Here is a 23,167-nt window from a genome sequence, read left to right as displayed (position 1 = left end):
ACTGGTCCATTGACAGCTGCGGTACCAAATATTGCTGAGCTTATAGCTACAATCCAAGAACGAGCCCACCCGATTATGGCAACAGTGGATGTTAAAGATATGTTTTTTATGGTCCCCCTGCAAACAGAGGATCAAGACCGCTTTGCATTTACTTGGGAAGGTCAGCAATTTACTTTTACCCGACTCCCACAAGGATACAAGCATTCCCCCACTCTGGCTCATCATGCATTAGCGCAGGAGCTAGAAGTAATTCAGACAGAGGAAGGGGTCAGTGTTTATCAGTACATTGATGACATTCTTGTAGGTGGGGATGAAACAGAAAAGGTTCGGAAAACTCAAGATAACATAATTTCTCACTTGGAAAGCTTGGGGCTGAAAACTCCACCAGAGAAAATACAAACACCCTCAAGCGAAGTAAAGTTTTTAGGAATTTGGTGGAAGGGAGGGATGACATGTATCCCCCCTGACACCCTTTCCTCATTGGATCAGATTAAAATGCCAGAGTCAAAAAAGGATTTACAGCACGTACTAGGATTACTTGTGTTTTGGAGGAAACATATCCCTGATTTTTCAATTATTGCAAGACCCCTATATGACTTGTTGCGAAAAGGGGCTCAGTGGGAATGGACCAAGCCCCACGAAGAGGTATTGCAATTGCTAATTTTTGAAGCAACTGCCCATCAAGCCCTTGGTCCTATTCATCCCACAGACCCTGTCCATATTGAATGGGGATTTGCCAAAAGTGAGTTATCAATACATTTATGGCAAAAGGGCCCCAAAGGACCCACTCGACCTATTGGGTTCTATTCTCGCAGTTTTAAGGATGCAGAAAAAAGATATACTGCTTGGGAGAAAGGTTTGTTTGTAGTCAGTCTAGCCTTGAGAGAGGCTGAACGGACTATTCGACAGCAGTCTATAGTACTTAGAGGCCCGTTTAAAGTAACCAAGACTGTTTTAGCAGGAACTCCGCCCCCTGACGGGGTGGCTCAGAGAGCCTCTGTACAAAAATGGTATGCCCAGATAGAGCATTATTGTGACATTTTTACTGTGTCTGAGGGGGCAGCAAAGATGTTAACCATTCAAGAGGAAATACGTGAAACTGTTAATTGTTTGTGTAGTTTTGTCAGTGATTGCTTTGTTAATATTCACAGAATGTTCATTATAACACCACAGATGTTGTTTTGGTCAACTATTGTTGCCGCCTTTAATATCTGGGGAAACTCCTGTGCCCCTCTTTTCGGCTTGGAGTGGCAAAATGAATTTGTGGCTCTAGGCCAGCAAGTGGCCAACACTTTTAATCTGACTAATTGTTGGGTATGTGGTGGGCCCTTAGGTTTGGAAAGCTGGCCATGGACTGCTGTCCCTATTTCCCCAAAATGGTTAGTGAGTAATTACAGTGAGGTCAAAAATGATTCTTACTGGAGTGAAGACATGCAGCCCTGGACAATACAATACCCAGTCCAAGGTGAATATTGTCTGAACCGAACACAGAAAGATGGTATTCCCGTGGGAAATAGCAAGTGCAACTGGACCTATACTTATGACAACCATTGCCTCACTGATGGTTGTAGACCAATTGATTGTTCAAACCATAGGGCAGCTATATCACTGCCAGAGGGGGGCGACCAGGCATATTGTCGCCTTTTGAGTTCTAGTTCTCCAAATTTTGTGCCTCGCTGGTCTGGATGGGCCTGGGTGAATCAAACAGGACACAGGAAACAGTTTTCCCATTTTTGGTCTTCCACTAATCAGTCTAATAACCTTAATGTTACCTGCTTTTGGCACCATGATTCTGGTGCCTGGAAATGCAGACTCACTGATAAAACATATTCTCGTCTCCCTGATGGGACTCAAATTTGGTGGTCAAGTGATAATAAAGACTACTGTAAGGGACATTTGAGTATAGGTCCGGATGGGCTTCCTATCTGCTGGGACACCACAGAGGGGGTGGGAAAAACTGTGGACAGGTTGTTGATGAACGGTCCATCAGATCATCCTCTGGGAGTAGGTAATTCAACATATTTCCAATCACCACAGACACCTACTGGTTTGTTTGAAAATGGTGCACGAGCCTTAAAGGGTCACTATTGGGTGTGTGGCCAACGGGCCTACAAACTGCTACCAACAAATTGGACTGGAGTGTGTTATGTGGGGGTAATTCACCCTTTGTTTTTCCTGCTCCCAGACGATGAAGGGGATGGACTGGGTGTTAAAGTATATGATGATCTCAATCGATATCGACGATCCATTGATACCTCTATAGCAGGTGGGAGTGGTCAAACCTGGGGCAAAGACAAGTGGACGCCTCAACGTATTATACAACATTATGGACCTGCCACCTGGAACCCCAATGAGTGGGTTAGCAGTGCTCAAGAACCTATCTATAACCTAAATCGCATCATCCGGTTACAAGCTGTCCTAGAGATCATTACTAACGAGACAGCCCGTGCCCTTGATCTATTGGCGGATCAAGCTACACAAATGCGAACAGCAATATTACAACATCGCATGGTTCTCGATTACCTGCTAGCCGAGGAAGGAGGTGTTTGTGGTAAACTAAATGATTCTAACTGTTGTTTAAAAATTGATGACAGCGGGAAAATTGTTAAACAAATTACTGCGGGAATACGAAAGCTGGCCCATGTTCCTGTCCAGACATGGAAAAGCTGGGACATAGATATGTTTTCCTGGCTCCCTGGAGGTCCATGGGTTAAACGAATGCTATTTTACTTGTTGTGTGGTTTTGCCATGTTATTCTTTTTACCATGTGTCATTCCATGCTTTATACAATTGATTCAACGTGTTGTAACTAATATGCAATTTGTAACTACTATTTTGCCTGACGGTGTTAAACAAATTCGCGCTGTGCACCGAACCACACTGTTGGTAATACAGATTATATAAAATGCTCTTTTCTGGCTTTTCTATATAACTATCTTTTCTCAAAACCACCATGGGTCCTGAAACAATCTTTGAGCCACGGGGTGGTGTTAGAGGCTGAATTGTTATCTCGAACCATTTGCCTCAAAGATTGTGAGGTATGAGGGACTGGGCTGTCATCAAGGAACTGTGAACTGCTCATCCAGAGCCCTTTGTCTCCAAGATGGCCGGTTTAAGCGGGACACTCCTCTGTCCATAAGGACGATTACCAGGCCATTGAGGCATTCAGGGGAGGAAACTGGGCTGGAGCTGATAAGATATTGGTTTCTGGTATCGATCACGCGAAGGTCGTGTGTGATGAATGAAACCTGCAGCGCATGACATCATCGAAATATGCCCTATAAAGAACCCCTAGAAACAAGCGGTGGGGAGGCCTTTTCTTCCTCACCAAAGAATTGAAGATTGAGGACCAACGGGACGCCGCTGGATCCGTGCTGGTGACCATCCTTGCAACTCCCACCACCAACTGCTGGCCTGAGGACCAACGGGACGCCGCTGGATCCGTGCTGGTGACCATCCTTGCAACTCCCACCACCGACTGCTTGCCTGAGGGCCGACGGGACGCCGCTGGATCCATGGTGGTGACTATCCTTGCAACTCTATCCCGACTGCTTGCTTAATTTCTACCTTTTCTTCCATTCTATCCTATCGCTACCATTTTCCACTTTTGATACTTTTGATAATAAAACCTCTTTTGACTATACGGCATTTGACCTCGTTTGTGTCTTAATCTCGCTCTTGGGATCATATCGAAACCTTCCCCGACATTGGATCGGGACAAGGGTCCCCTGGGCATTCCGGCTGTGAGGCAATTTGTCCTCACCCTGCCCGGCTCCTCAGCCCACCACCATCCCTGCATGTTGGGTGAGCTCATGGCAGTTTCCCCCTCTGGTGGAAGCACTGCCAGTAAATGCCTGAAACGCAGCACAGAGAGGCCGGTTGTCCTATTTCTGCTGTAGGTACCGTCGCTGATGTCCATATGTCCTGAGGGCTGACCTGCTCTGTGTTGGCCATGCTGAGGACGATCTCGACTGTCACCCCTGGGCCTGTGGCAGCAGGAGGGTCCAACCTCTGGGCAGCATCACTAACGAACCTTCCTTTTTTTCTCAAACCTGCCCCCCACACACACTCTCCAAATCCTGTTTTGCACCCACTCTCCCAAAGGACACCCCCCCCACCTCTTGCCTCCCTTTCCCACCTAAACCATGGGCCCAGACTAGCTCTCTGGCCCACCTCCCACCAGCCTCCTCGCCCCCCCCCTTGGTAGTACTCCAAGCCATGTACCCACCTCACCTCCCACCACCTGTGCACAGGTATCACACTGCATGGGGTCCATGTATGGTGGGACTGGGGGTCCCCAGTGCCAGACCCAGAGATGGGGGGGGGGGGGGGGGGGGGTGGTGGTGTCTGACCAGCAGCTTAGTTCTGCTGTGGCTGCTGCAAGTTATTTTAAGCCCCAGGAGCGAAGATGTATATGTCTGCCAAAATCCTTGGCCTGATCAGGTTATCTTTACACTGTAACATTTATGAGTTAATGAGCCTAAAGTAATCTGATGGGGATAAGGCTAAAGTAGAAACATGCAAGGAAGGAAGCAAGGACTGATCCTCTGGTGGATATTTCCGGAGAGCAACTGGACTTTGCACTGGCCAGGGTCAAGCAACAGATTGATGAAGTGAAGCACTCCAGCACCTTGCAGTGTCCTGGGACATCTGAGTCAGCAGCTGGACCTCGGGGCAAGGGGGAACCACAGCTTATACGGCTGTATAAGCACAAGGAAACCACAACAGTGCTAAATGACTGCAATCCAAACAGGCTCAGACTAAAGTTTACCAAAGCCTAGACCCAAAATCAGACCTGCAGATCCCAGTTTTCAAAAAGGCAAGGAGTGCCAGCTGAATTTCTGTGGGCTTTTACAAAGGCTCTCAAATTGCACACACAACATTTTCCTTTGGCATAACAACTGCAAAACTCTGATTTGATTTGCAGAGGTTGCCATGGCTGTCCCGAACTCAGAGATTATTGACAATAATGTGAGTTACTGTGCCTAGTGCGAGCTGCCTGGAAGGAAACCCCTGTGCTGGGGCTCAGTGCAGAGCGGGTCTTGCTCAGAGGCCGTGGGGCACCTGGCCTGTTTGGTCACATTACATAAACCACCAGCAACAACTTTGCTAAACATACATCTCTGGGGTACGGGGTGACCCGGTTCCTCCAGGGCCTGACCACAGCTGTCACTTGTCAGGGAACGCAAGCTGGGCGATGACCCGAATGACGGGATCCGGGAGGACCCAGGATGAAGGTGGCTGCCACCTCTCCAAGCTCACAGCTCAGCAGTGGGACTCAGGCTCTGCCCTGTGCCAGGGTCTTGAAGAAACAGCCTGTCTGGAACAAACATGCTGTTGTTTTGGTGATCCCAGCAAAGCTCTGAGTCTCCAGCATGGAGACTTCTGGAGCAGTTCAGCATGCCCCTCCCTCTGGACCCTGGTGCTCAGGGTCCTGTGCCGCTTTGCGCTGGTATCTGACATTTCAGGTGGTGAGAAAAAAATGTCAAATGTGGGAATGAAAGGGGCATTTTTAAATGCTCCATGGGATTTTATTCATCTGTTTTGCCATAGGGTTGCCTTATGCTGCAGCCCAGGTGAGGAGGAAGCAGTCCAGTCTGGTGATTTGCGGCTGCCTCTGGTTAGTCAAGATGGTCACGCCATGACTCATGCTCTTGCCCTCACATGAGCCGTCAGCAGACAGGAGTGTTTCAGGAGACTTTGACCAAGTAGGGTTGTGCAATCCAGCCAAGGCCTCCTCAAACACTCATTTGCAGAGAAACATTGTGCAACAATCACTCACTCACAAGGAAAGGATCCCAGTGTGAGAGAGGGAGGGAGACCTGCTGAGCCCAGCAACTTCTGCAAATTAAAAACAAAAAGCCCGTGTGGCCACTTCATGCACAGATCTGATTTAACACCACTTTGCACCCAGTGATACAATCTGTCAATAATTCACTGAAATAATTAATTAATCATGTATAACCTAAAATAAAAGCCATTGAAATCAAAGGCAGTTTTCCTGCTGAAGTCAAGAGCTTTGGGGCCTCATGATGCATCAGTCATTAACTGTACTTCAAAACTCTGTACAAGACTGGCTTTTTTCCACAGGCTTGTGGAGTGATACGGGCTGGCAGGGACGCCTGGAGGTCACCAGTCCAATCCCTGCTCAAGTGGAGCTGCCTCCCAGGGTTGCTCAGGGCCTCATGCTTTCACTGCTGCAGGTCTCTGGGGCTGGAGATCATACAGCCTCGCTGAGGCCGTGGTCCAGCATTTCAACCCCTTGCACTGTGACAAATGGTTTCCTCCTATCCAGCTGGTGCGAAGACACTGCCTATCCCACCAGAGTCCCTCCTTGGATGAGTGTTGCTACTGTGCGATACTGGCCAGCTCTGCCTGTGGTTCATGGGATTACAGACTTAATGTATTTCTGTTTGCTGCCTCTTTTGGGGTATCATGTCCCTAGGAAGGAAGCAGCCTCTGATTCAGAATTGCCTGAGCGCTTGGCACGAAATGCTGCTTAGTCAGGACTTTAGCTTCAGTAGCCATTCCCTCTGCTGCGCCTCCATCCCTGTTCTCACAGGGCAGAGGCTGAGCACAGGAACGAGAGGCTTTCAGCCTCCTGCCCTCAGATGGGCATGGCTGCTCAGCGCTTACCTTAAGCCATCCTGGTGAGAGAAGTTGCAACTTGGACAGAGCTAAAATACTACTACTTACTGGAATGTCTAAAAAAGTGCATTATCTCCAACTCCAAGTGAACTGCGTTTGGCTTTATTGCTAGTGGAGAAGGGAGGGTGGTTATATGCACTCTGAACAAAACTGTGTCCATCTAAGTTTGCATTAACTAGTCAGCATACAGCATACTATGGAGGCTGATCATGCCTCCTGCCCTCCAGGTCCTCTCAAAGGAAGGGCGGTGAACGGCTGTGTGCAGCAGGATATTGGGTAGAAACTCACGGCAGGTTTGGAACAGAATGGTCGGAAAAAGGACCTTGAACTTTGTTCCTAGCAATAAGGAGGAGAAGGAGGAGGATAGGAAGCCCTGGCTGGTGCAAATGACACTCTTCCCAGGGGTTACGGATACGCACACAACTATTCTGCTCAGGAAAGGTTTTTGTAAATAACACAGCCTCAACTTTGCCCTGTTCTGCCTGGTGATGACAATTTGCTGGGAATCTGACAGTTTTCCATATTTTGCAGAAGTCATTCCTGCACCCCAGCGTTCTAGGAATGGCAGCCGAGCAGCTGCATGCCTGCAGGAAGAGTGAGGGTGTCTGCAATTGCCCAATACACTGCAAGATACTCTGGCGTAAGACTGACTTTGCACAATCCTAAAATGATTTTCTCATCAGGTTCTATTACCATCCCAAAATAAACAGCCTGCCATGCAGGCACGAAGCCTGTGTGATGCTATTTGGAGGCCTTAAAACAAATGTATTGATCAGAGCAGGTGAAGGTTGTTGGTTTCTTCTTCTGTGGGGCTGTTCCCTGAGTGGCTGCAAAGGAAATGGGTCTCTCGATACAAACTGGAAATTCAATAGCACATTAATGCTTTTTGCGGTGCACCGGTAAGAACCTACTGCATCTCAGACGGTATTGTGGGTGCAGTGACATCTTCAGCAGATTGCCTCTCTTTCATTTTGGCACATCTCTGAGGGAAGGGGTAATAATGCCATGGGTAACATTTAGGATAGCAAAGCTCTGGAAGTCACTTTTGCAGGAGGAAAATGGACAGAACAAAATCCCACTCGGTTCACATTTCCGCTTTGCATCCTGAGCTACAAGGGTCTGCAGGAGGGCCAGGGCATGTGATGGTAGTGAGGTAAAAGGGCCACCTGGGTGTCAGTAATGTGTGAAAATAAAAATGTGTGCTAGCAGCTGATTTTTCATCAATAATTACTTTTTGAGGTCTACTTAGTATGGCTGGAGACTCTTGGCTATAAAGTGATGCTATTTGTGAAGGACCTGGAGGGCTTTTTTTTCTTTTTTCCTCCTCTACATTCTAGATATGAAAAGCCAAAAGATGAAAAGCCTCTTCTGAATACTTCAGAAGAAAATGGGCATTTCTAATGGGTGAAGAAAATTGTTAAAACTATGAACTGATGATGTTAAGTGCTTGAGAAGCAGGCTGGATTTCTCGGGCAGAGAACTCTAAAAGCAGAGATGTGTAAAACTTAGCAGATTTAATGTATATATTTAAACAGGGCTTTGAAGGAGTCATTTTTCCTGTTCTTTCAAAGTGATTGGGGGCTCTTGGTACACTCTTTCGTGACAGCAGCCAGACCACCTAAAAGCTGTCCTGTACGGCCAACCCTTCTTCATGCTATCAGGGGAACACCTGCAACACATTCAGGCACTCAAAAAGTTCATACTCTCTTATTTTTAGATTTCTGCTAAAAAAAATCCAGCTTTACAACTGAAAAGAATCAACTCAAAAGCAGCACATAGCTGAACTTTCAACAACCCTCGAAGTGCAAACTTTCATTTCTCAATTCAGTAAAGCCTAGTTCCACATACTTTTACATTTTCCCATCCACCTTGACACTAGCTGTGCTCTGGGATTTCTCACTCACTCACTCACTCACTTACTTACTGACTCAGCCACTCAGCCAACAGCTGAAAGTGCTAATACTCCTGGCTTTGTCTGGCTCTTTATATAAAAGTAGTTTCAGCTACAGCCCCTATAACCCCTCTCCTCTAAGTGGAGCTATCCAGAACGCTCTCCATCCTGGAGAGGCTGGTTTAGTTTTTGTTAAAGTTTGTTCTTTTCCCATGGAAATGAGGTAATTTTGCATATTTTAACACACTTTGGAAAGAGCCCTGAAGTATTTCTGTATCCTGTCTCCATGTGTAAAAAGGTATGGACAACCTGAAACTATTTTGAATCACCTCTAATAACCTCTAATTTTCCCCCTGCTTGTCATTTACTGAGTCACCTGTAAGGAGTGGTGCCTTCAAATGCCACAAAATTTTGATATTTTTTGTGGTTGTTGCTTTTGGGTTGGGGTTTTGGGGTTTGTTTTGGGGTTTTGTTGGTTTGGGTGGGGTTTTTTTTTTGAGATGACCTGTCTTATAAAAGACTTACAGGTGATAGATAACCTTTTAATGCAGTATCATAAAATGAATTAGTTCTCATTCATTTTCAAGACAGAAGATGTCTTAACACTGTATTGCCCTGTAGGTCGATGAAACTTGTCAACTTTATTTTTATTTACAGGCAATTCCTGTACTCATGACTTCCCACAGCTTTGTGTGTATATACATTCAATTATAGCATACTGGTGCTAAATTTACAGCATTAGATATTTGTGTTTTTCTTTGGGAAACAGTGCTTTCTACCCACAAAGACTTTTACTGTTCACAGTTTAACTGTGCTGTTCACATCCAATAGTTCTTGAATGCAACTCATTTCTTTAAACTGTTAAGCAGTTAAAGCTTAAAGAACAAGCTTTGGTTTCTTCACTCTTTAACCAATCTGCAAATTAGTCACTGTAATGGAATTCATTAACTTTTTAAAAACCTAATAGTTAGCAATAGTATAAAAAAATTTTCCAGAATTAATGACTCTATGCTAAATTTAAACAGATTTAGCAATCACTGATAGGTGGCTTGTAGTGTTCATCCAGAGATTCTTAAGAGCATTGCGCTTTGAAACAAATCATCCATCTTGAAAACTCCAGGTGATCTGCCAAAATGCCTCTGTCAAACCAGCAGGCTGTCAGCAGGTACGGATGCAGGGGAGAGCACTGGCAAGTGCTGTATTGCTCATGGTCAGGTGCCTCGGCTCCCAGCACAGTTCCAGTACTGCAGTTGACTCTCTTCATGTGGCATGCATGTAAAGTCTCGATTATTAGTTATGAAAAGTTATCACTTGTAGTAAGGGTTATATTGGGGACTGTTGTTTCCATCAATACCCAAGGCACACTTGATCCATGGCCAGGCATATTCTGCAACAGAGAAAACAGTGATCAGAAACTTTCCAGGTGCTCTGCTCTCAAACTATTTCCCAAACTGCAGAAGGATGCCACCAGGAGTGGGGCCAGCAGTTCTTCACCTTCTGGGTTGCATGCACACACTGCCTAAACTACCGGTCCACCCTCCCATTCCCTACCCCTCTGCTTTCCTCTTTTTTCTTCCTCTCGCATGACTCACAAGCTAGGATCCCATCCTCTACCACAAACTCCCAAGACAGAATTTCAACACCATGCTCTCCTTGCCCCATTGCACCACCATAAGGGTCAGCCTGGACCATTATTTGCCTGCTTTCCTACCACACGCTCACAGATGAGGGCCCTAGCACCACATTCCCTTTCCTCACCAGAACCCAGCAGTGCTGTGGTGTTCTGAGCCAACAGCTGAGGGGGCAACACAGAAAATGGAGCAGTTCCCAACCTTGCTTCAGTGTAAGATCATACAGGAGTTACAGGGCAACGCCCTTGCACCAGTCATGCTCTTTTATGTTATGTGGTGCAGTGGGATCCTCCAACTGGCTATAATTTCCCCTGAGGGTCTTCAACAAGGAAATTAAAGGGTTACTGGGGAAATGGATCATTATGAGTGGGAGGGGACTAATAATGATATGTTGTCCAAAATAAGCATTCACAACTTTAGAGTGAGAACTTTACTGACAAAATGGTCAACAGAGCAGAACAAGTGAGAAACTTCCAGCATTAGGCTTCATCTGCCTATTAGCTTCTGCTTTTTTAGCCACAAATAAAACTACACAGTTTATCTAGGGACCTCATTACCTGTCAATGGGGTATCCTTCTTCACAAACGTTGACCAAGGCATACAGCTGTCTCAGAGCATGCTGATACTGAAATAAACAAACATTGTTGATAATTTCAGTGATGAAGAGCAGGTATTGTTTATCCAAACTAAATTGTGGAAGTACTTTAGAGATGCTATTAATACTCAAGGTGTTTAACTGATGGTCTTGACTATCTAGTACTAGGTTAAATGCATCTTTCTTCTGTGCACTTTGCTCTTTGAACTTCATTAGGTAAATTCAGCTGTTGCTGCACATTGGCCCCTTAGGCAAGGCTTACCCATTTAACCAATTTCATTCAAAAAACCCCACAAAAACAAAAAAAAACACTAAAGAGGAACTAAAAGTTTAACAGAGCAATGTGGCCTCCTAATAGCCTGGTTGATTAGAAGCTCCAACTAAAGGAGTGCATCTGCTTTTGATTTGTATACAGTACTTAAACCTTCGCCAACTGCCAGGTAATTCCATTGCTTTCTGCTAAAATAAATTAATTTGCTGTTGATTCATCTTACCATGTACTGCTGCCTGCTTAGGTTATCTTGCCTGACATCAGGACTGGGTTTTCTGGAATAGGAACTGACCTCTCTTATTCTTGTCTAAACAGTGCTTAGCACAACAGGATTTTGCCCTCAACTGGGATCCCAGGAAGAGCAGACAGTAGTAAAACCCCTGAACTAAAAAGTGGCTCTCAGGAATTCAACAAGATCATGGAAGTAGCAGCTAGGCTATTTATCCTGGTTTCAGCTGGGATAGAGTTAATTGCCTTCCTAGTAGCTGGTACAGTGCTATGTTTTGAGTTCAGTATGAGAAGAATGTTGATAACACACTGATGTTTTCAGTTGTTGCTAAGTAATGTTTGGTCTAAAATCAAGGATTTTTCAGCTTCTCATGCCCAGCCAGCGAGAAAGCTGGACGGGTACAAGAAGTTGGGACGCGACACAGCCAGGACAGCTGACGCAAAGTGGCCAACGGGGTACTCCATACCATGTGACATCACATCTAGTATATAAACTGGGGGGAGTGGGGATGGGGGGATTGTGGCTTGGGGACTAACTGGGTGTCAATTGGCGGGTGGTGAGCAATTGCATTGTGCATCACTTGCATATTCCAATCCTTTTATTATTACTATTGTCATTTTATTAGTGTTATCATTATCATTATTAGTTTCTTCTTTTCTGTTCTATTAAACCATTCTTATCTCAACCCACGAGTTTTACTTCTTTTCCTGATTTTCTCCCCCATCCCACTGGATGGGGGGGGAAGTGAGTGAGCGGCTGCGTGGCCCTTAGTTGCTGGCCATGGTTAAACCATGACGCTATTGCAAGGAACTATGCAACACGGAAATCTGAATGTACCAGGATTATGAATTCACAGTGGTGGTGCTTGTGTTTCTGGTTTGCCAGTAGAGATGCTTCAAGCAGGAATACAACATGATTTATTTGATATTGGGATTTCTGGGGAGGGAGTTGATGAAGGTACTATTTTGGGGTTTGTTTTTACTAAAAGTATTTTTAGTAACCTTCTTGCTTATCTACAGGTGTAGTGGAAGTGGTTTCCTGCTTCCAAAAATCGTTACTTACCCTTTCTCCAAAACTAAGCCATATAACTGCCCCCAAGCTAGGTTTTTAATAAAAGCTGATTTTGCAGACGTGCTTATGACTACCATGCTTGTTTTACTGTTACATTTATCAGGTTATATCTAACGCTTGACTCACCAATGGTAAGTGCCAGTTGAAGCAATGAGCTTTGAAGTGGTTCACCGCTGACTGGTAGCAGTCGTAATTGCTGATGGTCAGTCTGTCTGACAGAATTTGGTTGGTCTGTTCTTTTGATCCTGTTAATAAGGTGATTATCTTTCGCATGGATTCTTGGATAAATTCTTTCACCTGCACATAAACAAACAAAAACTTAAAACATGCTTTTTCTAAACCTAATTTGAAGACTTGGAAGGAAATTTTTCTTTCTTTAAACCTCCCTCAACTCTTGGGCTCTTTAAGGAACCCAATTTTGCCATTTTTTTTTTTTTTTTAGCACAGTCTTTTGGACCTGTCTCTTAACACACAAATGAAAACTAGGGAGAGAGAAAGTCAGACTCTTGGCACCCAAAATCACTCACTGTCCTTCTAGTGTTCTGCCAGAAGAAAGAAAACACCACCAATACTGACTACCATTCTGCAGCAGCTATTTGATTTGGGAGATTTCAGTTCTACTGAGACAAGAGTTTCTCTAGACTACCATTCTGCAGCAGCTATTTGATTTGGGAGATTTCAGTTCTACTGAGACAAGAGTTTCTCTAACACCAAAGAATAAGTCCTCCCAACAAGAATCCCTATGGATGCAGATGAGTAACTTCCTGGCAATAAAAGCTGTGAGACCAACTTTTGCATTTGCTTGCATTTCCCTAGATAATCACTACTGAATGTGCCTTGTGGAACACATCCCTGAATTTTAAAGGAAGAGTAAACCATCAGCTAGAGGTTACCAGTCTGAAGAGTAATTTTGTTGCAATTTGCAAAAACTGGAAGCAATCCCATTGGCTTCAGGGGTCTTACTTCTGCCATTGCTTATGATGGAAATGAATCTGACCTGATGTGTAGTTCAATTTTTTTTTTTTTTTTTTTTTTGCTTACCTCCAGGTGTGTCTTCATCTCTGCAGCAATCTTCCTAGCCTCATTAATGTCATTGGTAGCCATCAACTTTCGTTTCATGATTGCAAAAGGGACATCAGGACTAGGTGTCAGGTCATAGTGTTCTACAGGTGGCAGAGAAATGGGGATAGTTTTCTTCCCCATGCCCTGAAACTGCATCACTTTCATGGAGGAGATGCTCTGAAGGTTAGAAAGTAAACAAATGGAAACTGTCAATCACCTCCAGTAGGTAGTCTGTCTTTGCTTTGCCATGCAAACCTAACTCTCTAAACTTGCTTTATTAGAGAAAATAAAGGAGATCATAGGGCTGTATGTGTGTATGTGCGCACATTGGGTTTTTTAATACAAGGTCAAGGCTGTGAAAAATCGGGGAACTTTTATTTCTAAAACTCACTGTGGGGAAAAAGACCATCAGGTTAAGTAACCTGACTTCTATTTTTAACAAATATTTAATCTGTTGAATAATGGGACTATTATAAATGATACATCACCTCTTAGCTCTTCCCATTGGAGGGATCAATCTACTTATTAACATTTCATTAATATTCATAACATGCCTGGAAGTGGTAAATACCCTTCTTATATTTGAGTGAAGTGTTAAGTCACTGGCAGAGCTTGGAGGGCAATTCATATTCTGACTCCTTGGATTAAAGCATAATACAAGGCTGTATTTCCTTTAGCATCAGGACCACCGTCCCTTAAATGCTAAGTGGTCTTCTGAGATGAACAGTTTTATTTTCTAAATCAACCCTGCCAATTTATAGTGATTTTTTTTTTTTTTAAAAGATATGAAAGTATAGGGCACAAAAGGTTTTAAGATATATCTGACCAGGAAGCCCACTCAAATACATACTCTGTTTCCATACTGCATCACATGGCTGGTGTTGGTGCGTTTCTTCACCAGCTGAAACTGCTTGTGGAGTGTTTCTTTTCTTAGATCCTCCTGCATGAAGAAACTTCCATGTGGTCACAGATACTTAAATTCAGCTATTCTAAAAATGCAAGGAAACCTGGAAAGGGTCTTAGCTGCCAGTATGGAGAAGGAAGTATAGGGCAAGAGCTATACAACCTTTGAAAGACATAAAAGTAAAAATTGAAAAGAAGATTTGACAGCATATTCTCAAATTGCTTTTCATGATCTCCTAATCTCCCAGCAAATGGGCAAGAAGGGAGTGGGCTGGCATACAAATCCCAGATTTGTTTCATTAATACTTTTTCCATTATGCTAACAAATGGGTTAGCCACAGTTCAGTATTTAAGGATCCCTGAAGCAGAGGTACAAATTACTGAACTGCCCAATTTGTTTAACAAACTTGGAGATGTGGTCTCAGATTAGCAAATGGAGATTATATGAATTTGAAACTAGAAGTTAGACAGTTTCTAATCTTATAGATAAGAAAACAATGTTTCTGCAAGTTAGTTTCAGAAATAAATTTAGCGGCCCAAACAAATAAAGATTATATATGGTTCTGAGTAGTAGATAAATACTTTTACCAACACAATTTGTTGATTTCCGTCTCAGATTAAAAACAAGTATTTTCACAAATCCTGTAAAGGAGCTATTTTTAAAAAAGCCTAGTGATTTTTCATGCATGGAAATGCAGAAACCTCATCTGAGTAACTTACCATATCTGAATCTTCCATCCAATTCACACTGTACCAGTCCCCAAGATAAGTCTGCCTTTCATCATCATAATAACATGCATAAGATGACTCTCTGGGATTGGCAGCTGTTGTTGCATAAACTGTAAACCAAATAGAAAGTAATTTTTTTCTTTTTTTTTAATCCCCACATGATTTAGTACTTAGCTGCACATGATATATTTGTCTAAGTATTTTGCCTTTCAGTCATTTACTTCTAAACAGCAGGAAGGAAAGAAGCCTGTTAATTATTCTATTCAGTCAGCCTCAGTGCTGTTATAAGAGCTCCTTCCTTGCTGCCAAATGTGTGGTCTGGGGTGTTTAAAGAAGAATATGCACTTCTGAAGGAAAAATCTACTATTCAAAGAACTGCCTGAAAACACTGTATACTGATAACCATCTACACATTCATTCTCTTTATTACAATAATGAGGACTTTTTCCCAAACATGGAGTAAATCCCCTAAATCATCTTTTCTTCCAGAAAATGCCACCTTCTAAGTAATATCCTTTCTTGGATTAACAATCTACACTGAGGGAAAAGCAAAACAAACTTCTACAACCTCTACCCCAAGCACAGTGTTCCCCATAAGTCATCTCTAACACAACAGAAATACTGTAAACACATCTTTAGAGGTATTATTAAGACAAAAGTAATTTTGGCTTTTTGCCAAAGTCAACTCATAGCATACTTGCGTAACTGAAGGAAAGTCCACGTTTCAAAATGAAGAAGTGTTAGGCATGCTTTTACAGAGCTATAGTGTAGTTTCTACTCAGAATGTACTTAAAGTTCAAAAGCCAAAAAAAGTCTTAAATCTTGTCTGTGTAGTAAAGTGCTCCTCTTAGCACCCTTTAAAATGCTTACCAAGTAACCAGTTAAGCTTTGTAGTTCATCATTGAAGGCTGCCAAAGACAGCTTCGTACTGTAATACATAAACTGCCAATTTTCTGCCTTTTTAAGTTTGTGGCAAAGCTGGTGGTAAAACCAGAGAGTCCTCAGACTGGAAATTTCCGATAGAACAAACTTTGAAAAATGCTGATTCACTGAGCATTTATTTTGAACAATCATCAATATGAAACATTCTGTGTGAAATTTCTGTAAATCTCTGATAGGGCTGTAAGGAGTCTGGGTGGGTGCCAGACAGCATACTCCAGGGCCAAAGACCCAGGAAGCCATGGATAGGCACGTGGCTGGTCTTCCCTGGAATCGCAGATTCAAAACTACAAGAAAGCACTCAGTCTCCCTGCCACAGAACAGGAGTTTGAAAAGATTGTGATTCCTTGTCCTAATCAAGGCTGAACTCCCAGCTCTGCAGCAGAGAGCTTAGAAGCCCTGAAAAATCTGAGTTCCACTTCCTGGGTTATTGTGCAAATCAGTGTAGCAAAATTGCCTGGCAATGGTGTCTCACAAGTGCCTTTGCTACTCAATGAAACTGGTATCAGGAACTTCACACCTGATGTTAGCAGTGCTGAGGCTGAGAAATGTCAGTATAACTTAACTTCTACAAGTTAACGGCGACCACATAGTTCCTGAAAAGAAATACTTTTTTAACTTCTCATTTGCAAGAAACTGAAAGCCCTGTTAGTCTTTAGAAGAATCCATTAATTCTTTAAAAGGAACTTCCCATAAATGGAAAATATTACTTTCTCTAATTCTTGTGCTCCTCTGCTAAAACTCTACATAAAAGTGCCTTGAACCTATCCTTGACACGGTATCTGTTTAGGTCTGTGACAAGTTGGGGCATTTAAGTCCAGTAAGTTAACTGATTGCTCACCATTGATATTATCAGCCAAATGATTCATCATAGATCCAGATTCACATGCTTCAATATAAAACACCATCTATAAAATAAATCAGAGACCTTAAGAAATTCCATGAGGAAATGGAGAAAAGTCCTTCAGTGCTTTTCAGCTGTAGCTAGTTGGCCTGTACTGCTATCCCTGAAACAAAAGCTATCCATAATGCTACAAAATAAAACACAAAAGCAAATAGATAAATTTTTCATTTTGGGGAACTAAACTATGTGGAAAGGGGAGACAATCACAACAAAATGATGCTATTAATCTCTATAGAGCCCACAGGGATCTAGTGACTAATGTACAAAGCACAAATCAAATATACAGTCACTCTTCAAGCACAGCAATGTACCACTATTGAATGTAGTATTTCTGGAACCAATGGCCATTTATGTGTTCCTAAATACAGCATGCCATAGTAGAGAGATTACCACAGAAAGTTGCTTAAAAAAGGCAAGCTACTAAAATGTTCAAAATAATAGTTTTTCTGCTTAAAACTACATGTGATGAAATATATGCACAAAATTTTCTGACAACAGTTACAGTCTCTTAAACTATATTAGTAACTGTAAGAGAAACATGAGGTATATACAAACTTCCTGTAGTAACAGTGCAGTCTGAAGTGAACAAAGCACAGGAAGAGAGAGTCAGATGGATATTATGAGGGTGTAGTAGTTATGAATGTTATTTCTCCACCGTTGGTCAGAATATATACCGTTACCAAAAGGCAGTATGCTACATCTCAACATCAACTGCAAATATACAGTAAACTAAAAATGGAAAGAGAAAATTTGGAGAGGATCAATCTTTTTAAGCGCAAAATCCTAATTCAAATTTCATCGCATGGCAACAGCTTCCTCCTGCTTTAAACAACTCTCAAAATAAAGACAAATCTCTCTCTCTTCCATGCCAGCTGCTCTTTCAATCTCACAACTTCTGATATGCTTGTTTACCTTCCGGTATTTTTTGTGATGATACATGTACCAAATAGTCTTATTCAAGTCCTTCACATGAAGCTGTAAAATAAGAAGGCTTGTATTAAAACCACTTATGTTCAACAGACACACAATTCACTTAACAGGAATAAATACTAACTGTTGTGAATATGTATACTGTTTCCCATTAAATATAACGATTGCTTTGCCCTTCTGAAATACAAAGTTCTAGTATTTACCACTCGGGAAATGATGAGTAATGGTCCCAGATGATATGCATAGTGCACCAGAAAGCCAAGTCATACCTGTGTGAAACAGTCTGCTTGGACCAACAAAGTCCAGTGAAATATTAAGTGACATAACTTAATTTCAACTGAATGCTTCAGTTTCAAACTGTAACAAATCCAAACTGTGGTGATGAGAATATTGCTCTTTTTCTGCCTCCCCCCTCAATACGGCAGTGCATCAAATATTTTTGTGTTTTACATTTATTACTTATTATTTTAGTATGTCACTAAAAGGATGTTTTTTATGACAAAGTAATCCCACAAAATGCTTACATCGTCATCAGGAAAAGCCAGAAGTCCTGGAGCTCCATGGTCAGTGAAATAAACAAACACATGATCCTTGGGACCACTGTAATGAAAAAATTGCAAATTCTTTCTAACCACTCCAACCTAATCTTCATTAAAACAACAATCATCTGCTTCTCAGTGCCAAGACATGTCAACATTTGAAAATAATACAGCTGAAGAACCTTCTCCTCTTGGTAATATTTTTTTCCTCCCAAAGCATACTACTTTGGGTGCTTAGGAGAGGAGGTGAGTGTCTGCAAAAGGAATGAAAACAGGGATATAGGCTAGTCCCTCAAGCATGGGGAATATGGCAATTATACTTCATGTTTCAAACTGTAAACTTGGTCAGGCAGGGGCTGGTACATCGAGTATGGTGGGACCACAATTGTTTTGTTTTTTAATGCCTATCTGAAGAATCTGTTATACTGTGGGCATTTGTAGCAGTCTGGTAAAAAAGGAATGCTTTTATAACTAAGTTATATTGAGGCACCAGTAACACAGGGATAAACCATAAAAACTTCTTTGATAAGATCCTTAGGTATGTTTATGTACTACCTTGCTGTGATCTGTATGGCCATACTTAGCCAAATCAGTGTCAGCCTACATCTCCATGAAGAATTGATGCATATACAAACTCACCCATTAGGCTAGATTGGCATTTGCACTAAGTGGCTCTACAATCGGTTGAGCGCTGCATGCTCACAGGCTTTGATTCCCTAACGTCTGTGTAGTACACTGTTTGCCGTAGATTTTTATTGCACTCTAAATCAAACAGATCGCGTTTGGGTGATATTAAGGTCTTGCCCTAACAGCCAAATCTGCAAAAGGATTTTGCTTTTAAACTGGGACAATTAAACATAAAATATTGGAAAAGATTGGAAGCAGTCCCTAAGCCCTCCTCTCTTCCTCTGTTATCAGTGGTCCAGAAATCCGTATTTGTCCTTGCTCTTTCCTGTCTGCAAAGAGGTATGACTGCAGCAGCTCACGGGAACATCATCCAACCTTCTGCCTGGCCAATAACCTCCGGGAACAACCTGGAAGACAATCTAGAAGCCTTCTGGGCAGAGGATAATTGAGTTCTTGTCCCACCCAAGAGCAGAAGTCAGGCCACTTGGAAATTCACACAACAGTGCCTAACAAAGAAGGGCTGGGTGTTACTTTTCTGGCTCCCACTCTTGACCTTAAGTGCAAAAAATTCAACCAAGGTGAAATGTAAATAACTAGGACTTTTATATGTGGGTTCAAGTTGTCTTCCTGAGTAGCTAAGAGTCTTAGGCCCTCTGCATAGCCACTCCCTTATTTAACTTGTAACATCAAGCTTTCACAAGTGAGGTGTGTTCTGAAGTACTTTTTTTTTTAACAAAAAATGCTTTATAGTCACCTCTTGACTCATTCCAGCTACTAGAAGAGAACAATCTAGTAAATGTGCAGCAATTTAATAACTTTTTGCCTACATGCCTTGCATATATCAGCTTTTCAGGATGAAGTTTAAACAGTTGAGAGCAATAGCTTATTCGACTGCTATCCTGTTCCTTCTTTTTTTTCTTCTCCCCAATACCAGGGCAGAATTCTTCTGTTCTGTTTCATTGCTTTGCCTCTGAAATTAAACTGTCAGGTGAAGATAGGCATTTACACAATTTTTCTTTAACTAGGTTAGTCCCTCCAAATGGTCAAATTTAAATTCTTAAAGGTTTTGCAGGAAATACTGTACACAGAAAAATATAACATCATATAACTCTTTACCAGCAGTACTGAGTCGGAAATATAACACACGTAGTAAACAGGCATCATACTTTCATATCTCAAACTCTATAGAAGCAAGATGAATAACTGACACCAGGTATCTTTCCAAGAGGTCTTCTAATTAGGCCCTCAAATATATTGCTTTTATTCTTGAATCATCTAAATTATGTAAGCCTTTATAAACTACACCCATTAATTATAGATCTTACATTCTACTTAGCCAGTCTACAATTTATTATTATTCATATATTAGAATATTGCCAAACTTACAATCATTTGTGTAACTTAGTTTACAAATACCTTAAGCATAATACATCAATTACAAGGTTAATTGCTTATAATGCATTTTCAATCTCAAAGATTTTTTTGTGTTAAATACAAACCATAATTCCATTTCAATACCTTCAAAGCCTCAATAACCTTACATCTGCCACAAAGAGCAAGGCTGGGATTAGACATGCAATTCTTTCAGCTGATGAACTGTTTAAGCTATCTCTGTCCCTCTACCACTGACTGCTAAGTCTCACCGCTTCAGGTGACTAATACAACTGTTCATGTACATTAAGCCAAGCCTTAGCAAACCCTTTCTAGAGGTCTCCAAACCTTAATAAAACGCTCTTTGAAGAGCCACTCTTGCAAAAGATAATAGTCTAAATAACAAATACCTTAATACAGTTGATACTATCCTCTTCAGTTTTTATTCCTTAATCTATACTGGACTCCATGCCAGTCAAATATCAGCAGTTGCTTCTTGGTGCTGTATACTTTAAGAAACCAGAACCATTGTATTTCTAATGTGAATGACCTGGAACTGCCATCAATAGTCTTGCTGGATTCTCAAGTTGCTCTAATTTACCCTCTTCTTATGTTGAAATCAGTGCCTATGTAAAACTATGCATGCAATTATTTTCTAAATTAAACTTCTCTTACCTTTTCAGTACTTTTCCTGATCCCACCCCCTTCATTGCTTCCACATCTCCTCTGAGGACAGCAAGGAAATTCTTGGGAGTAACATCCTAAGGATTTAAAAGGATTAAAGTTAAATCTGATCATAAAAACAACAACAAAATCTTCATTTAGAAAGATGGCTTCTGAAAGTCAGAATCCATACGTGGATGGCAAGTTTAGCTGGCCATCCTTTTCAATCCATCATTATATAATGTATTAGCCACTGATGACTCACTCGGATACTGAATTGTGAAATCACCAAGTGATTGGATTACTGTTCTGATTTAATGAAACAACTAGTCTTAAACAGCTGATCTTCAGATTGAGTTAGAACATTTATGAATGCAAGACTTCTCCTCATTTTATTTTGTGTGCCAGCACAGAAAGAGTGTAAGGGTTTACTTTTATGACCACTGCTTCACTTCAAATCATCTATTGTTTATATTCATCTTATGAACACCAAACTTCATGCCAAACCATGCAGGTGAATAAGCTGAAGGCTTTATACTATGTGCATTTTGCAGTGTAAGCTACAGGCTGGAAGAATTTATTCAGAGCATTGGCTAATGCTGAACCTCTCCTGGGGAACGGTGTTTCATTCCTACCTCCTTTGTATAGTCCTTGGGCACTCCAGCATACACATCTGTGCCATTAGGTCTATTGATGACAATGCCTTTTGTTGGATTTCTGAAAGTTAAATGGAACATAATATGAAGAATTAGCCAGGTGCCACACAATGACCACAGAACAACTAGGAAACCATTTAAACTGTCCTGACTGGCCAGCTTGCCTGAGAGAGAGTATGGGTACTTGCACCATGTGTCATTAAGTGATTTCAGACTATAATGGCCTTTTCACTTCAGTCAGCTACGTATGCTTGCCTCAAGTGTCCTTACCCTCAGAGTACCTTCAAGTATCCCGCCTCAGATCACATCGATTAATGTGAAGATGTAGGTGGGTGGTCTCTTATACTATCATCTCTCCACTTTCAGCCTTGCCTTTAGTCCCCTTTACTCTTTGCTCCCAGTGCTGCTGTGCATGTGAAGTCCGCTGATTTAAGTTGTCTCAGAATTAGAGGCTGTATAACTGAACTGTTTCATATAGAAAGCAATGATACGCTCTAGACAGTCACCAAGAATGGGACTGTTCACTTCTTTGCTGAATATACATTCTGGGAATTAATCTGATAACGTCCTTTCAAAAAAGCCCTGCAAGTCATATATGGAGCTTCCCTATGTTTGTGGTTTTAGGCTACTTATCTGCTGTAAACTGTTATGCCTGGGAGTTCAGATCACTTACTCTCCTACCAATGAAGCTCTACAGTCCTCAGTGCCACAACTGATGCTGAGTTGTGGAGTAAGGCTTAGAAAGCTTGTGAGCACATTTCAAAGGACAATTATTGTTCTGATGGATAAAACGCCTCTATGGATATCACAGGTGGTTTTAAAGGCTTTTCTTACAACTACTACAAAGTCAAAACACATTGATGACTATGGCATGTTTGTAGTAACCATATAGTTTGTGACTAGTGCACATTCATCACTTACTCATCATTATCAGCAATGTCATCATACATCATGACAACAATCTGTTCATCAGGAATTCCATTTCGGTGGACAATCTGGTACGCATGGCACACGTCTGCCTGAAATTAAGCAGATTTTCATTACTAGCTTTAACAAAGATTTTACCTTTGAGACCAGAAGAAAAACAGCTTTGCAGGCCTAAGAGCAGCCTATTGTCCAAAAGAAACTGCATTCAAATATAAGAGATTGAGGCTTGCTAGAGGGCTGAAATGCACTGGTTAACCCAAAACTCAGTGTTTGTAGTTGCATTAGTAATAGAGACTATGATTAAAATCTCTCTCATTTACCTGTTTTGATTTCTTATTTAAACAGAAACCAGAAGTTACTTCAGACTTGGTACAGGTAACAAAACTTAACAAAAGGTTCTCAGCGATGCTCTGCATTCTGTGAGAAAATCTAAATTAAAACCTTGTGCACTGACACACAAATCCAAAGTGTGCCAAGCAGAAGAAGAGAGTTGGATTTCCACCAAATTCAATTAGTTCTGTACCAAGCCTGAATGACTAAGCATCAAAGACTGTCCTTGGCTTAAGCAAGTATGGTTTACC

The 23,167-nt window shown here is 41.9% G+C and overlaps 1 protein-coding gene across 2 annotated transcripts in view; it reads right to left on the bottom strand.

Moving 5' to 3' along the window:
• Window positions 1–9,161: 9,161 nt before the first annotated feature.
• Window positions 9,162–23,167, bottom strand: part of LGMN (legumain) — a 28,900-nt gene continuing 14,894 nt past the window's right edge. For both annotated transcript variants that reach the window (XM_029998193.2, XM_029998202.2), the window contains 12 exons: window positions 22,581–22,678; window positions 21,639–21,720; window positions 21,016–21,101; window positions 18,328–18,403; window positions 17,786–17,848; window positions 16,811–16,877; window positions 15,022–15,140; window positions 14,249–14,338; window positions 13,378–13,575; window positions 12,463–12,633; window positions 10,728–10,795; window positions 9,162–9,926 (listed from right to left, as the gene is read on the bottom strand). In XM_029998193.2, the coding sequence (XP_029854053.1) occupies window positions 9,887–9,926; window positions 10,728–10,795; window positions 12,463–12,633; window positions 13,378–13,575; window positions 14,249–14,338; window positions 15,022–15,140; window positions 16,811–16,877; window positions 17,786–17,848; window positions 18,328–18,403; window positions 21,016–21,101; window positions 21,639–21,720; window positions 22,581–22,678 (1,158 nt within the window). In that variant the 3' untranslated portion in view covers window positions 9,162–9,886. The remainder of the gene's footprint in view (window positions 9,927–10,727; window positions 10,796–12,462; window positions 12,634–13,377; window positions 13,576–14,248; window positions 14,339–15,021; window positions 15,141–16,810; window positions 16,878–17,785; window positions 17,849–18,327; window positions 18,404–21,015; window positions 21,102–21,638; window positions 21,721–22,580; window positions 22,679–23,167) is intronic.

This window comes from Aquila chrysaetos, chromosome 2, assembly GCF_900496995.4.
Source record: "Aquila chrysaetos chrysaetos chromosome 2, bAquChr1.4, whole genome shotgun sequence".
Lineage (NCBI taxonomy): Eukaryota > Metazoa > Chordata > Aves > Accipitriformes > Accipitridae > Aquila > Aquila chrysaetos.
Note: the sequence above shows the minus strand (reverse complement) of the source record. Positions and strands in the feature narration are given on the sequence as shown.